Here is a 16,659-nt window from a genome sequence, read left to right on the forward strand (position 1 = left end):
CATGGGTATTCTCGAAGCGGCTGAGAGGCGGAGGTGCGGCCAGGAGGAGTCACTGGAATGCATTTTCCGTGCTGGGTCTCGAGGTCTGGATGCGCACTCAGTCCTCTGGAAGGCTCTCGCATTGCAGTACCAGGGATGCAGGGGTTTGTCCCCTGCTCACAGCAGCGTCCCAGCCGGCCCCAGCGCTCCGCAGCCCCTCCCCGGCCCCGCCCCCGTGCCACGGCGGCTGCGCGGCCAGGCCTCCCGGTCCGCACGTGATCGCCGTCACTGCCTCCGCGAAGCCTGAACCGCCATCATAAGTCCTGGCGGCTGGGCCCTGGCCTGCCTCCCTCCTCCTCCTCCCCTGCGGGCCAGGGGTGACGGGTTGGGGGTGTGCTGCCCTCGTCCCGCCTGGCCACTGAAGCCGTGGGCCTCCGAGGGCGGGACGACGAGTTCCGACCCACGGACCCCGGGGCGGGCAGACTGCCAGGCGGGCCGCCCAGGTGACGACACGGCGGGGGCGGTGCCCAGGGCCGCGCCCCGCCCCTCGCAGGCCAGCGCCCAAAGCCCGCGGCCCGTGCCCGTTTCCAGTATGGCCGACCGCTGTGCTTGACCCGCGGCCTCTCCGCTTCGACTCTCCGTAAGCGATGCAGAGGCCGAGGCCGTGACTGACACTCTTGCTCACACGCACGCACGGACCCAGACCCACGCCCGGAGTCCGAGCCCTGGGCCCAGAACCGCTCTCGCCCCCGGCGCCGCGGCCAGAGCCCGGACCACGGCTCCCGCGCCGCCGCCGCCTAGCCGAGAAGGACCGCGCCGGATCTCGAGCGCGGCGGCCCGCGGCCGGCAGGGATGGGGAAGCGGGCCGGAGGAGGAGCAGCAGGAGCCGCCGCCGCCTCCACGTCCCCCGGGGCCGGTCTGGAGCCCGCGGCCAGCCGCGGCGGGGGCCCGCGGAGCGCGGCCGCCGGCTTCCTGGGAGCGCTGCACCTGGTGATGACCCTCGTCGTGGCCGCGGCGCGGGCCGAGAAGGAAGGTGGGTGTCAGCCGGCCGGCATCTCCCGGGCCCGGCCCCGCGGCTGTCACCGCGCCCTCGCGGAGGCCGCTGCCGGGCTGCGGCCGGGGAGGAAGGGCCGCGGCTCTGGGCTCGGAGGGCGGCCGAGCGCGGGGCTCGGTCCGACGCGAAGTTGCTTGGTCGAGTCCCGTCCCGAGCCGGGAACTTGCGGTTCGGATGCCAACTCGCGGCGTTGGCCGCACGGAGTTGCTCTTGTTCTCCGTGATTCCTTCCCCTCGTCTTCCCTGTTGTCTCCTGTCACTGCCGTTTCAAAACTTCCTGAGTTCTCATATATTGTTGCCACTTGGCTCACTAGGTAGGAGGGGCATATTTTTAGACTTGATTGCTGTTAATAGGCAAATTTGAGGACACTTTTTTTTTTTGGTTGCGGTTTTAATAGCGGCGTGCGAACAGAGCTCACTTTAAAATGTAAAAATAGCGAGACTGGTGGAAAGGCTTCAAGACAGCTTACCGAATTTTACTTTGCATTTGTTCAAATATTTTGGGAGGAGGAATCTTGTTTTTTCAGCTTCCCTTTTCAGTATCGCTTTGCAATATTGATGATTGTTTAGCTAACAATTCTCTCTCTCTATAGTACAATTCTGCTTAGCTCTCTATTGAGCTATTGAAAGTCTGTTTATATTTTTTACATGTTTTAAGATACTTAATTGGGTGTCATTGTCTTTAATGTGAAAGACTTTAAAAACCAATGTCAAGTTTCTAGTTTGCAAACCTTTATCTATAATTTACAGTTAAGGGCTGACCCCTATTTTTAAAACTCTCGTTAGTATTGTATGACTGTAACACCGGTACTTTTACAGGGTTAAAACATCATTTTGTAACCTAGAAGACCAGATCTGTAATTTTGTCATTACTACGTGTTTTTTTGAGCCTGGGGAAATGAGTGACCACAGAGCCTTCATGAAGAAATCACTAAAAGTGAATGGTTTTTAAAAAGCTAAGCAAAACTTGCTAGTTTAGCTTCTGTTTCACACTAAACTGCCCCTGCAAAGAAAATAATTTCTTGCCGCAATGACTTTAAGGTTGATGTTCTTCTTTACGACTAAAGTCACTTGCTTTTTATTGTTACTGAGGGCAACAGCAGAGCAAACCAAATTAATGTTAAAGTGCAGTGTGTTTCAGTTTACTGTTTATTTTTTTGCTCAGAACAGTACATCCTCTCACTTAACTCTAAGCAACCTTAGTCTGGGTTAACATAGGTGAAAGTTATTCAGAGAATTGCCATCTGTAGAAAGGATTAATTGACAGAGGCAAGATTATTTCCTGAATAAAATTTTGCTGCTTTAGGACTAGTCAGGCCTGGGGTTGTCATAGTTCATCTTTGGTTACAGATCTGCAGCTGGTTCTTGTGTGGCCATGGTGCCCAGCACAGCGTGGCATGTAGTTGGTGTCCAGTAAGTCTGAAATAGTACAATAAGTTAATGTCTCCTTGAGTGTAAGGTAGTCCTTGGCAGGTATTGTGTCCCGCTTTTTCTCTGCCTTTGCTTACCTTGCACAGTGCCAGGCACACAGTAGGCATTTAACATTTGTTTGAGTGATTGATTATACTCATGGGTCATTAGCACAGGGAAATAAAATGATTGAGTCTAGTAAAACATTAAGTTTGTATTGTCATCCTGCTGCTTATTTTTCCAAGAGCCATTTTATGTGCTAATTCTCATTGTATACCTAAGTAAACAAATCCCTTGTTTGAGAAATGTCAGCCTAGGTTATATTTGCCAGTTTCCTTTTTGTATGGTTTATAAGCTTTAATACACCTCTTCTAATACCCGTAAATGTAAGGGTTAAGGGAGGAGAATACGTGCCAGGGTGTACAAGGATGAAAAGATGTGGTCGAATCAGCCAGAGGTCCTGGCAGAATCAGACACCTTTTGTGGCCCATGTTTTGTCTGGATGAACAATTTGGATGGAGAAATTAGCTATTCAAGGTATTGATGGTAATTATTACTAATATAGAACACAAGGACTCTGTCCATCATAAATGGATCTGGCTCTAATCAAATATTCCATGAAGGTAGCTCCAAAAATGGCCAGTGCTTTCAGCCTCCTTGCTGATCAGATTCTGGTAGTTTTTGTTTGAGTAGTAGTGAGATTGATTTTCTTACATGAATGTGATACTGCAAATTTGGCACCATTCACCCCGCAAAGGATGCTGTTGGGTTTTTTTTTCCAGAAAATCTGGGCAGATTTCTGAAGGTAGCTGAGTTCACTTTGTCCATTTACATCCTGAGGACTTTTTGTGTTTATTTTGGCAGTATAAACCAGCATAATTTTTCAAAGTTAAGGCTTACCTGCAATTTTAATGATGTTTCTCTGGGCATTTTGTGTTTTAGCATATTTCTATTGCAGCAGAATCTCACTAAAAAATCTTCAAAACAAAATAAAACTCATTGTCTTCGGAAGGAAAGCAGCAGAAATAGCTAGATTACCTAGTGCAGTTTTTCATGTTTGGACTAGATGTTGTTAATTTTACGTCAGAAGCGTGAACCATTCTTTGTCTTAACATCATGTATGTCTTAACACTCCTATATCTTAACATTTGCCTTCACTGATCTATGGGGGTGTGTTTCACTAGTCCAGAGAAAAGGGACCTTTGAAGATGTTTTGACTCTGCTCTACAGTTTGTAAGGACCTCTGAAAGAGTTGCCAGAGGTGGAAGTTACTGTAATTACTACAACTAACTTGCTTATTCTGGATTGGGGTCAAGATTTTTCTTGAAGCTAAGATCTAGATATTAAGAAGAATGAAAATAGGGGTGTGTGTGTGTAATGAAAATATATTAAAATATATATAGTGAAAATACGTGTGTACATCTTAAACGTATAACTTTTAGTGGTATTTTTATTTGTAAATCGGCCCATTCATTATTACAAGCAAATAAGAGCTTTTGGAAAAAAGCATCATATATCATGTATAATATAGTTTCCTTGTGAAATGTGTTTTTGGAGGGCATGGTTGTCTTTTAATTTATCATGAATGAAGAGCTACATTTTATGCATCTAGTAAATATAAAGTTGGATAAATTTTCAGGAATGTGATTGTTTTAGTCTGTGACAATTTATATTTGTGTCACATGTTTTATCATTAATTGGCGATTTATGGCAGGGCGAAGTTTGACAGTCTTTCTTAGGACTTTTAAATTTGTCTACCAGATACTTCAGTTTCGTGCACAAATTAAAGATGTATTTGTGACAGAAGTGCAGAAGGAGGGTACAAAAGTGTTCTCTCTCCAAAGCATATGAACAAAGTGCTTAGGAATAAAGGCCAGAAGAAAAGAGATAAAAAACCTAATTTGATTAGGTTTTTTGTCTTAGGATGGTAGAATTGGTCAGGAGTGGTATTTGCTTTCTTCTAATCAAATTATTACTTCATAATGTAAAAATTTTTTTTTTTTTTTTTTTTTTTTTGCGGTACGCGGGCCTCTCAATGCCCGTCGCGGAGCGCAGACTCAGCGGCCATGGCTCACGGGCGCAGCCGCTCCGCGGCATGTGGGATCCTCCCGGACCGGGGCACGAATCCGTGTCCCCTGCATTGGCAGGCGGACTCCCAACCACTGCGCCACCAGGGAGGCCCTAAAAATGTTTTTTAAGAGTGATTTTCTTAAGAGTGAAATGTTTTAATCCTTGCATGGGGGTAGAGTGATTACTTTTTAATTTAGGGCCTAGTAAGTAGAATATTCATTCATAGTGCTTCACTAAAGAACTTTCGTTGCTTGCTTTTACGAAAAGCTGTTTGCTACTGCCTGGATCCTTGGAATCCTCTAGTTGGAAAAAGTGTGTTCTCTCTTTCTCTCGCTAAGGACAGTTTTGCTCCTCTTTGCCATGCTTGCAGCCATCCCCATAGACACCTGCCCAAAAAATCAGCTTTTGGGAGTAGGTGTGAAATCATCTAATTTGTTATCATCCAGAGTAGTAATAAGCAAAGCTACTCTTGGGGGAAAATGAAGTCATTGTTGGTGCTTTTGATCTTTTAGAAATTCTCCTTCATCTGCATGGAGCTTGAGCTTTCTGATTGGCCTTGTCACGCGGAGAGGCCTTTTTTCTCTGGCTGAATTTTTCCTTATCTGCTGTAAGCAGCATCAGGCACTGTTGATAGCTGCTTCTTGGAACTTTTCTTCCTTCGTTTCTGTGACTTTGTACTTCTTGGTTATCATCCTGCCCTGTTGTCAGTCACTGCTCTGCAGCTGCCCGTTGGCTGTCTTCCTTCTCACGCACATCTGACCACCAGCACACGCTGCACATGTCCAGAGCAGAATTCTCTGGCGCTACCTCTGGTTTCCCAGTTTTTATTAATGCCATGATTATTCTCTGTGCCACGTTGGTCTCGATTTTGACCGTTTACCGAGTGGCATCAGTGTCTGTTAACTTTCTTGGGCAGCTCTCCCACCGCCTCCGGCCTCCTGCCTGGGGCACTGCCCTAGGCCCTCACTTCCCAACTCTCTCCACTTCTCTAAAGTCCTGCAGTCCCCTCTCTCAATTTGCATTGTCTTTGTTACTCAGCTGTTATTCATTTTGACACTTAATCATATACTGCCTTGTTTAGCTCCTTAAATTGTTTTATGGGTGTCATTCTTCACCCAGTCTGGAATTTCTATGGGGCAGAACCTCTATCAACATCTGCAGTGTGTATTAATACATAACAGGCATTCAGTTTTAAACAGAGGGCCACCGAGAATGACCTTATCCTCCCCTTCTCATATCTGAAACCTGGATTGAGAGTCCACAGTACAGGTAAAACTCTGAACTTGGATGCAGGTGTTAGCAATTCTGCTACAGTAAGACATAGGGCAACACTACTTTTTTCTTCCCTACATGTTGCTTTCTATTGTAACTAAAATGAGTAACATATACTTATCTAAACCATCACTTTTGTTACTTTTAGATTTTAATATTTCACATCCTCATAAAGCCCCAATTTATAGATCATGAAGCAAGCACAGAGAAATTAAGTAATATTCCCAAGGTAACAGAGCTGGTAGGTAGTTGAGCTAGGGTTCCCTTGCAAGCCATCTCTCCCGAGTCGAGCTGCTTAATCCTGAATGAGTACTTAAGGTAGTAGATTCTCTTGTATACCAGCTGGATAAAGAACAGTCCTGCCAGTTCATGCAAAACCAATGTGTTAAGTATTCAAGTGAGGTGAATTTTTTTTTTAACAACTGTAAACATCTATATCACTTTCTATTAACTTCTTAACCATTAAAATGATCACAGGCCATCTGGATCGTGCACATTCTTAAAAGGAAACCAAGGAAATTCATGAATGGATGATCCATGGAGCAGGTATTTGGTATTAGAAGCCCCTGACTCGACTCTTAGCTCTTGATGATTTAGGTACCTGGTATATTGCTTAGGTTGAAATTACACTGCATTCTGTGAATTCATGTACTTCTTAGTTCTAGATTGGTGCGACAAGTTAGTGTAGACATGTGGAATAATCTCAGAAGCTGGCCCTGTCTTCAGAGGAAATGGAGATAATCCAAAGGCTTGTAGTGGCATCAGCTTTTGACAGTGGTGAAATCTCTTTCAGACTTCTGTGAGAAGTCTAGGAGCTCCAGAAGTTCATCTCTGGTGCTTTTGTTCATTCTTATGAAGGTGTTTTTGGATTAGGCAGTCATTATCATCCGTAGTAGATCAGTTTTTCTTTCATTCCTTTGTGATTGCTTTAGAAAGATTTTTAGAAAACGATAACTCTTGATTCATTTTGTTGAATATAGCACTTAGGGCAAAGGTGTGAAAAATGTCTAAGGTCTAAGAAGATCCTTGACATGGTCTGTCATGATACAGCATCAGACTCATTTTATTTATTTCTATATATAATTGTGGTAAAAAATAAAACACATAAAATTTACCATCTTAACCTTTTTTTTTGGCTGCGTGGCATGTGGGATCCTAGTTCCCCAACCGGGGATCAAACCTATGCCCCGTGCATTGGGAACGTGGAGTCTTAACTACTGGACAGCCAGGAATTCCCTGCATCTTAACCATTTTTAAGTGTATAGTTCAGTAATGTCAAGTATATTCACATTGTTGGGCAATGGGTCTCCAGAACTTCTTCATCTTGCAAACTGATACTCTCTACCCGTTAAACAGCAACTCCCCATTTTTCTCTTCCACCCAGCCCCTGGAAGCCACTATTCGACTTTCTGTTTTTTGTGAATTTGATTCCTTTAGATACGTTATATCAGTGGAATCATGCAGGGTTTAACTTTTTGTGACTGGCTTAGTTCACTTAGCATATCATCCTCAAGGTTCATCATGTCGTAGCATGTGATGGAACGTCTTTCCTTTTTAAGGCTGAATAATCTGTTGTGTATATATATGTCATATATATATAATTATATATATGATACATATATTTACAAAATATATATAATATATATTTATATAAAGATATATATTTATAAAATGATGTATATATTTATATAATGATATATATATATACGCACACATATATATATCATTTTTCCATTTTGTTTATCCATTTGTTTATCCATTGTCCAATGGACATTTGGGTTGCTTCCACTTCTTGGCTATTGAGAATAATACTGCTGTGAACGTGGGTGGGCAAATGTGTCTTTGAGATCTTGCTTTTACTTCTTCTAGGTATATACCCAGAAGTGGGATTGCTAGATCATATAGTACTTCTATATTTAATTTGTTGAGCAACTGCCATACTGTTTTCCATTACAGCTGCACCATTTTACAGTTCCACCAACAGTGCACAAAGATTTAGTTTCTTCACATCCTCGCCAACACTTATTTCTTTTTCTTTTTAATAGTGGCCATCCTAATAGATGTGAGGTGATATCTCATTGTGGTTTTGATTTGCATTTCAGTAATAATTAGTGATATTGAGCATCTTTTCTTTTTTTTTTTTTAAGACTTATTTAATTATTTTTGGCTGTGTTGGGTCTTCATTGCTGTGCGAGGGCTTTCTCTAGTTGCGGCGAGCAGGGGCTACTCTTCCTTGCAGTGCATGGGCTTCTCGTTGCAGTGGCTTCTCTTGTTGTAGAGCCTGGGCTCTAGGCACGTGGGCTTCAGTAGTTGGGGCACGCGGACTCAGTAGTTGTGGATCATGGGCCCTAGAGCACAGGCTCAGTAGTTGCAGCTCATGGGTTTAGTTGCTCCACAGCATGTGGGATCCTCCTGGACCAAGGCTTGAACCCATGTCCCCTGCATTGGCAGGCAGACTCCCAGCCACTGTGCTGCCAGGGAAGTCCTGAGCATCTTTTCATATGCTTGTTGGCCATTTGTATATCCTTTTTGGAGAAATATTTATTCAAGTCCTTTGCCCATTTTTTAATTGGGTTATTTTTGTTGTTGAGTTGTAGTAGTTCTTTATATATTCTGGATATTATCCCCTTATCAGAGAGATGATTTGCAAATGTTTTCTCCCATTTTGTAGGTTGCCTTTTAGGGTTGTATTCTTTGATGCACAGAAGTTTTTAAGTCTGATGTAGTCTGTTTGTCTATTTTTGCTTTTTGCTTTTGTTGCCTGTGCTCTTAATGTCATATCCAAGAAAACATTGCCAAATCCAATGTCATGAAGCTTTTCCCTGAAGTATTTTCTTCTAGGAGTTTTACAGTTTGGGGTCTTACATTTTGATATTCATTATGAGTTACTTTTTGTATATGATGTAAGATAAGGTTCCAAATTCATTCTTTTGCATGTGGATGTCCAGTTTTCCCAGCACCATATGTTGAAGAGACCGTCCTTTCCCCATTCAGTTGTCTTGGAACCCTTGTATAAAGATCATGTGACCATGTACATGGGAGTTTATTTCTGGGCTCTCTATTCTATTCCATTGGTCTATTAATCTCTCTTTACACTAGTACCACACTGTTTTGATTACTCTGGCTTTGTTATTTGTTTTGAAATCAGTGTGGGACCTCAACTTTTGTTCTTTTCTTTCAGGATTGGCTATTGGGTTCCCTTGATATTCCATATGGATTTTTTTTTTAACCTCTTTATTGGAGTATAATTGCTTTACAATGGTGTGTTAGTTTCTGCTTTATAACAAAGTGAATCAGCTATACATATACCTGTATTGCCATATCTCCTCCCACCCTCCCTATCCCACCCCTCCAGGTGGTCACAGAGCACTGAGCTGATCTCCCTGTGCTATGTGGCTGCTTCCCACTAGCTATCTGTTTTACATTTGGTAGTGTATATATGTCCATGCCACTCTCTCACTTCGTCCCAGCTTACCCCTCCCCCTCCCTGTGTCCTCAAGTCCATTCTCTACATCTGCATCTTTATTCCTGTCCTGCCCCTAGGTTCTTCAGAAACTTTTTTTTTTTTTTTTTAGATTCCATATATATGTGTTAGCATACAATATTTGTTTTCCTCTTTCTGACTTACTTCACTCTGTATGACAGACTCTAGGTCCATCTACCTCACTACAAATAACTCAATTTCGTTTCTTTTTATGGCTGAGTAATATTCCATTGTGTATATGTGCCACATCTTCTTTATCCATTCATCTGTCGTTGGAGACTTAAGTTACTTCCATGTCCTGGCTATTGTAAATAGAGCTGCAGTGAACATAGTGGTACATGACTCTTTTTGAATTATGGTTTTCTCAGGGTCCATATGGATTTTAGGATGGATTTTTCTATATATGCAAAAAATGCTATTGTGGTTTTGATAGGTTTTGCATTGAACCTGTAGATTGTTTTGGGTAATATTGATATCTTAATAATATTACATCTTGCAATCCATGAACATGGGATGTCTTTCCACTTATGTGTGTCCTATTTTATTTCAGCAGTGTCTTGTAGCTTTCAGCGTACAAGTCTTTCACCTCCTTGGTTATTAGATTTATTCCTAGATGTTTTATTCTTTTTTGATGCTATTGTAAATCACACCTGCATTGTATGACTAAGGGTTGTGAACTAGTTTTTGATAAAAGAAACATGGTCTGCTTTTGAAACAAAAAATTCTGCAAGCTTAAGGTAGTTCCTTAGATTATTTGCCTATAAAATGAAATGTATTTTAAGCCTCTTAAGTTCTAACAATTTGTGACTATTTTCTTAATCAGTTTTGATTATAAAATGATGTGACAGTCTAACTTTGGTTCTTAAGAACTACCTTTTTTCCTATGTAGTTACAGTATACATTTGAATCAAAACATATACTAATAAAAACCTATCTCAGCAGTAAATTTGAGATATAGCCTAAGCCAAGTCTATTGGTACAAAGTAATTAGGGTTTGCATTCATGGTGTGGCACAGGCCCTACTTAGATTTTATTTGGAGGGGAATAAGTAAATTGGAAGCAGAAGATTTTCCTAGGAAATTGTTTCTGGTACAAAGATGCTTTCTAAGACTTAACTGTACTTATAAAGAGCTTTGAAATAAGGTTCAAATTTGTCATTCTAAAGTTTTACTTGGTGTCTAAGCAGTTTCTAAGAGAGGGCGGTGTGCTTTTCTAACCAGATCACTTTTAAAAAGTGCTTCCATGAATTTGTGACATGGGCTCGTGTGAAGTATTGCTTCTTGATTTGAAAATGGATAATGGAGTAGTGGTTAGCACTATCAAGAGGTAATGTCTCTTTTCGGGGCTAGTTCAGCAGTAGTTGTTTCACAGGTAAGGGAGTTATTTCATATTTAGAAGTTTACCTCACTGTACTGGGGGCTTCTCTTGGGTTATGGCTGGACTCGAAAATAGGTTACTGAGAATAGTGTTGACAAGAGAGGAAAGTAAGAAGGGAGCAGGCTGGCAATTAGATCTAATTTTATTGGAATCCTAGAGATTCTTGTAAATAGAAAATAATTTCTGAATATTGTCAGTTTCTTCCCAGCTGCATCTGGGTTTATTTATACTTGTATAGGATCTTGAGCTTCTGCAAGTTAAGGACTAGGTCATATTCTTCCTGGACCTAGCATTTTAAGGAGTTCAACACACTGAGTTCTGTCTTGGTAGGAGAAGCAGTAAACCATAAAGATGGTCATAAAGTTGAACCAGAATGAAGAAAAAGTATTTGTGAAATGATAATATTTATACAAGTTTGATATTGTACCATTTCAGGAATGTATTATGTAAGCAGTTATTGCCTATAGTTGCTAATGCCTAGAATTACTTGATGATGATTGCTAATGTTTATCAAGTTCTTTCTTTGTGTCAAGCACTGTGCTGATTGCTTTGCATGCCTTATCTCTTTTAATCCTCACATTAATGTTGTGCGGGGCCACAGTCCTTCTTCCTTCTTCTCCTAAATCTCTTTGTTCTTGGCTACAATTCCTCTGTGGCTGTCAGTACTGCTGGGGGTTGCTTGTTTGTGAGAGTATAATAAAGGATTTTAATTTCCAATAAAATGAGACAGTGTAGTATATAATAGTTTTTCTTGTGCATACAACTTAGAGGTCAGTTTGAGAAAACTTCTTAATTTCACACAAAAAAATTTATGTTGGTTGCAAAAATGAAACATTATAAAATATGGATGAGTAAATTGAGAAAAATTTCTGTAATCTATCAGGTAGAAAGAACCAACATCAGTCATCATCTCTCTTTCTTCTCCCCCATTTTTCTCCCCTCTACTCCCCATTTAAAAAACAGATGTTGCCAACATTGCCTTTGAAGAAAACTGTCAATTCATATATTTCAACAATACTGTGTGAGGGTGCCCGCTTTCCCACATTGGCTGTTGTCCTTCTTTTAAGTCCTTGCCCACTTGGCAATAAAAGACATTCCTTTGTTTAATTGATTTTTAAAAATTGGTAGTGTTTCTTAGGCATGGTTTCATACCAGGTTGAGTGATGCACTTAGGTGTAAGATGTATCTCAGGTTCAGAGAGAGGAGGGTTAGAGCTCCAGCTGGGGTACTAAGATCACATAACCTTGAGAAATTCTGGGTGACGCAAGGCAGTGTTCTATTTATGGACCTAAGTCAAAGTGTGCATCAACAAGGAAGGAATTCTGGGGAGCACCATTCCACTGTGCATGGCAAGGAGATGGGGTAGGAAGAACAAACCACACTTACCCCGTGAGTTATCTAAATTAATGAGAGCGAAGTCCACAAGAGGTAGGAAGTTGAGAAGTAGAAATAGTGGTTCAGAGTGTGGGTCTGGGCTCTGGCCATCTCCTGCTTTCTGGCGATGTGACTGTAGGTAAGTAGCATTAACCACTGTCTGTCTCAGGTTCACTATCCATAGAGTAGGGGTAATAATAGCACCTCTCTCATGGAGTTATTGCAGAGAGTTACCAAGGTCGTGGGTGTTGAGCCCTTAGCACAGTGCCTGGCACATTAAAAAAAAAATTGCTGGTAAGACTGAACTCTTCTACACATTTGCTGGCTGTTTGTATTTCTTTTGTGTTGTTTGGTCACATCTTTGTCAATCTTTCTGTTGGTGTTTGAATTTTTCTTTTTGACTTAAATGAACAATTAACGATTTCATATTTTTCCAAGTTTCCATTTGCATTTTTATTTTTTACTTTTCTATTTATTATTATTATTTAAAAATGTATTGGCCAAATCTGTCACTGTTTTCTTTATAATAGAATTTTTATAACTGTAGTCATGAGAGAGAGTATTCTGTTTTCTTGTAATGTCTTTGCTTTTGGTAATAGAGAAATACTGGCCTCAGAAATAGTTGAGAGGTATTTTTTCCTTTTTAGTTTTTTGAAAGAGTCAGCATGGAATTGGTGTTATTTTCCCCATAATATGTGGTTACCAATCAAAGAATTACAATTGAAACCATCTGGGCCGGGAATTTTTTTTGTGGCTTTTTTTTTAGTTGTAATCTCAGCTTTTAAGATACAGGGCTGTTTAGGTTATCTGTCTTTTTCTGAGTGAGCTTTGGTAATTAAAATCTTTCAAAGAATTTGTCTACTTCATTTAAGTCATTAGATTTATTGAAAAAGTTGTACATAGTGTTCTCCTATTTCTTGAATATGTGTAGAATCTGTAGTAGTGACACTTCTCTCATTCCTGATATTTATAACTTGTGTCTTTTCTAATTTTTCTTGATCTGGCTAAAGGTTTATTAATTTTAATATTCTTCTGGAAAACAGATTTCAGGGTTTTTTTGCTCCCTATTAATCTCTCTGTCTCTCTATTTCTGCTAAGATTTTTATTATCTCCTTTCTTCTGCTTACTTCATTACTTCTAGTTTTTTTTTTTTGCGGTACGCAGGCCTCTCACTGTTGTGGCCTCTCCTGTTGCAGAGCACAGGCTCCGGACTTGCAGGCTCAGCGGCCGTGGCTCACGGGCCCAGCCGCTCCGCGGCATGTGGGATCTTCCCGGACTGGGGCATGAACCCGCGTCCCCTGCATCGGCAGGCGAACTCTCAACCACTGCGCCACCAGGGAAGCCCTCCTTTAACATTTCTTGAAGTGTGTATCTGCTAATAATGATTTCTTTCATCTTTTATATGTCTGAAAATGTCTTTATTTTGCTTTTATTTTCAAAAGATATTTTTGCTATGGATAGAATTATAGGTTGATATGTTTATTTCATATGTGAAGTGTCTACCTTCACTTTCTTCTTCCTTTCATTGTTTCCCACGAGAAATTTGATGTCATCTTTATCTTTGTTCCTCTGTATGTAATATATCTCTTTTGATAAATTTAAGATTTCATTTTTGTCACTTTTTTGAGCAATTTGATGTCTCTTGGTATAGTTTTTTTTCATGTTTCATGTTTGTTGAATTTCTTGATCTATGGATTTATAGTTTTCATTAAGTTTGGGAAATTTTCAGCTATTATTTCTTTGACTCTTTTTCCTGTCCTCCTCTCCTCAAACCCAATTTGGGTACTCCAGGTATTCATGTATTAGGCAGCTTGAAGTTGTTCCCACAGCTCACTGTACTACTTAGTTTTTGCCTTTTTCATTGTGTTTCATTTTGGTTGTTATTGCTATGCCTTGATTCAAGTTCATCAGTCTTTTCTTTTGCAATGTCTAATCTGCCATTAATCCCATCCAGTGTATTTTTCATCTCATACATTGTATCAGTAGTTTTCATCTCTAAAAGTGTGATTTCAGTCTTTTTTATCTCTATTTCTCTGCTTATTAACTTAGCATATGGAACACATTTATGATACTTTTTAAATTGCTCTGTCGGCTGACTCTAACCTCTGTGCCGGTTCTAGGTAGGTTTCAGTTGATTATTCTCCTGGTAGTTGATGTTTTCTTACCTCTTTGTGTGCTTGGTCTTTAATTGGATGCCAGACATTTCAGATTTTACTTTGTTGGGTGCTGTTGTTTTGGCTTCGGAAAAATACTCTTGAGCTTTGTTCTCAGATGCAATTAAGTTAATTGGAAACAGTTTGATCTTCTTTGCGTCTTGCTTTTAAGATTTGTTAGGCGGGTCAGGAGCAGGGCTCAGGCTCGGATCAGTTATTTTCCACAGCTGAGGCAAGACCTCCCTGAGTCCTCTATCCAAAAGCCTGGTGGGAACAGGCACTGTAACTGGTTCTGTGAGTGCCCAGCACTGTTCCCTCTAATCCTTTTGGGTAGTTATTTCCCACTTTAGGTACTGATCAGTACTTTGCTGAGTACGGTGACCCTCTGTAGTTCTCTGTGCGGCTCTCTCCTTTATGATATTCCATCCTATGAACTCTCACTGCCTTGATTTCCTTGGACTCTCAGCTCTGTCTTATCAAGTCAGAGAGTCCACCAGACTCTATCACAGCTTCCCCTCCCTGTGGCTTAGTAACTCAAGGCAGTGAGCCGATTATAGGGTTTGCCTTGTTTGTTTCCCATCTCTTAGAGATTGTTTTCTTCATTGACTGATATTTAGGGTCTGAAAACTAGCATTTCATGTATTTTGTCTGAGTCTTTGGTTGTTTCAGGTGGGAGGGTATGGTCCCTGTTACTCCTTCATGCCCAGAGGTAGAAGTCTAGACATCTGTATCAGTTATTATTCTCCAGTATAGCCAACGTTGTTATTTTTAGGTGTTATTCCCAAACCTGTTGCTACAGAAAACGTTTTGGTGATTTCAGATCAGATAGCGTATTAGTATCCTATTGCTGCTGTAAGAAATAACCACAAGCTTGGTGGCTTAAAAGAACACTAATTAATTATCCTACAGTTCTGGAGATCAGAAGTCTGAAATGGATACCACAGGCTAAAATTAGGGTGTTGGTAGGGCCATGTCCTTTATGGAGGCTCAAGGGGAGAAACTGTTTGCTTGACTTTTCAAGCTTCTTGAGAGGCTGCCACATGCCTTGGCTTCAGCCAAGTCCTTCTTATGCTGCCATCTCTCTGGTCCTCCCTTTTCTGCTTCCCTCTTACACTTTTACAGATATTGGGCCCACCCAGATAATCCGGAATAACCTTATTATCTTAAAGTCAACTGATTGCAATCTTAATTCCATCTGCAACCATTTAATTCGCTTTTGCTTTGTGACCTAAAGTATTCACAGGTTCCTGAGATTAGGACATTGACGTCTGGTGGGTGGGGGAACATCATTCTGCCTGCCAGAGATAGATGGCTTTCACCATCCTTCTCATCTGCTGCACACGTTTTCCTTTCTTTTTATGGTGAAGAAAAATGATCTACTAAGGATTTTCTTCTTAACCTACACACATTAAAAAAAATTATTAGAAACAGTGAAACTCTGTAAACCTACATTTTAAAAAAATGTGTTGTATATAGCTTGTCTACCATACATAATATTTAGAGGTAGTTTATTTTAATTTCAGATACAATTCATATATTAATTTTTGTGGTTTACTGGCTCAACTTGTGAATTGAGAACTTTTCAGCTCGTCGTATCTGGCAATCTGTAAAAACTTCTGAAGTGTGTGAAGTATTGCCACAAATGTAATTTTAGGCAGGTGTCAACCTACCTTATATTTCAATATTTTTTTCTCTTAAAATCGTATAATAGTATCTCTGTCCCCACCTCCTACCCCCACACACTCTTATCACAGTTCACTTCTTGTGTTGTTGCTTTTTATCATTATAACAGCCTCAACTGGCTGAACATCTGTTCTTCCACCTGGCTGGGTTCTACCTAGGGTCTCGTGCCTGGTAAATAGACAAGGTGAAGGCTTTGCAGATGGATGACTTTTCTTCACAAATTAGTTTATCATTTACTAGCTGTGTCCTGGGGACAAATTATTTAATTGTGGACTTTTCTCATCTATAAAATTGGAGCATACATGCTTAATAGAGTTGTTAGGCACTTTACGTAGGTACTCAAATGTTAGTTTTTGATATCTTTACAGAGAAGACTTCCTACCTTCTTAAATTTTTTCTTCTTTTTCTAGGCTGTTTCCTCTGGCCTGCGTCTCTTATTTTCATCTTCCCACCACTGCCCCCCAGGTAAAGAAACTGTGCCTGGAGCTTTTGTCTCTTGGATCAGTTCTTAATTCCCTCTTGCCCCTTACTGAGCAAGGAAAGCCCAAGGACAAGGGAAGCTCAAGGACACACCCCAGAGAGGTAGCCATTTCTTTAAGGTGTTGTGTTTTATTTGAATGATATATGCAAATTTTGCATTCCATTCCATGCTGAAAACAATTTTTCCTAAGTGAATATTCCTGGAAGATATTTCGTGTTTCCTACTTCTTGTTCACAGCTGTCCATTCCTGGAAGTATTTTTTTTTTTTTTTGCGGTACGCGGGCCTCTCACTGCTGTGGCCGCTCCCATTGCGGAGCACAGGC

General features: G+C 40.9%; 1 protein-coding gene across 2 annotated transcripts in view; it reads left to right on the forward strand.

Moving 5' to 3' along the window:
- The first annotated feature begins 227 nt into the window (after positions 1-227).
- Positions 228-16,659, forward strand: part of TMEM131 (transmembrane protein 131) — a 192,757-nt gene continuing 176,325 nt past the window's right edge. For both annotated transcript variants that reach the window (XM_079940485.1, XM_079940486.1), the window contains exon 1: positions 228-1,012. In XM_079940485.1, the coding sequence (XP_079796611.1) occupies positions 832-1,012 (181 nt within the window). In that variant the 5' untranslated portion in view covers positions 228-831. The remainder of the gene's footprint in view (positions 1,013-16,659) is intronic.

The sequence above is a fragment of the Stenella coeruleoalba genome (genome assembly GCF_951394435.1).
Source record: "Stenella coeruleoalba genome assembly, chromosome: 13".
Classification (NCBI taxonomy): Eukaryota; Metazoa; Chordata; class Mammalia; order Artiodactyla; family Delphinidae; genus Stenella; species Stenella coeruleoalba.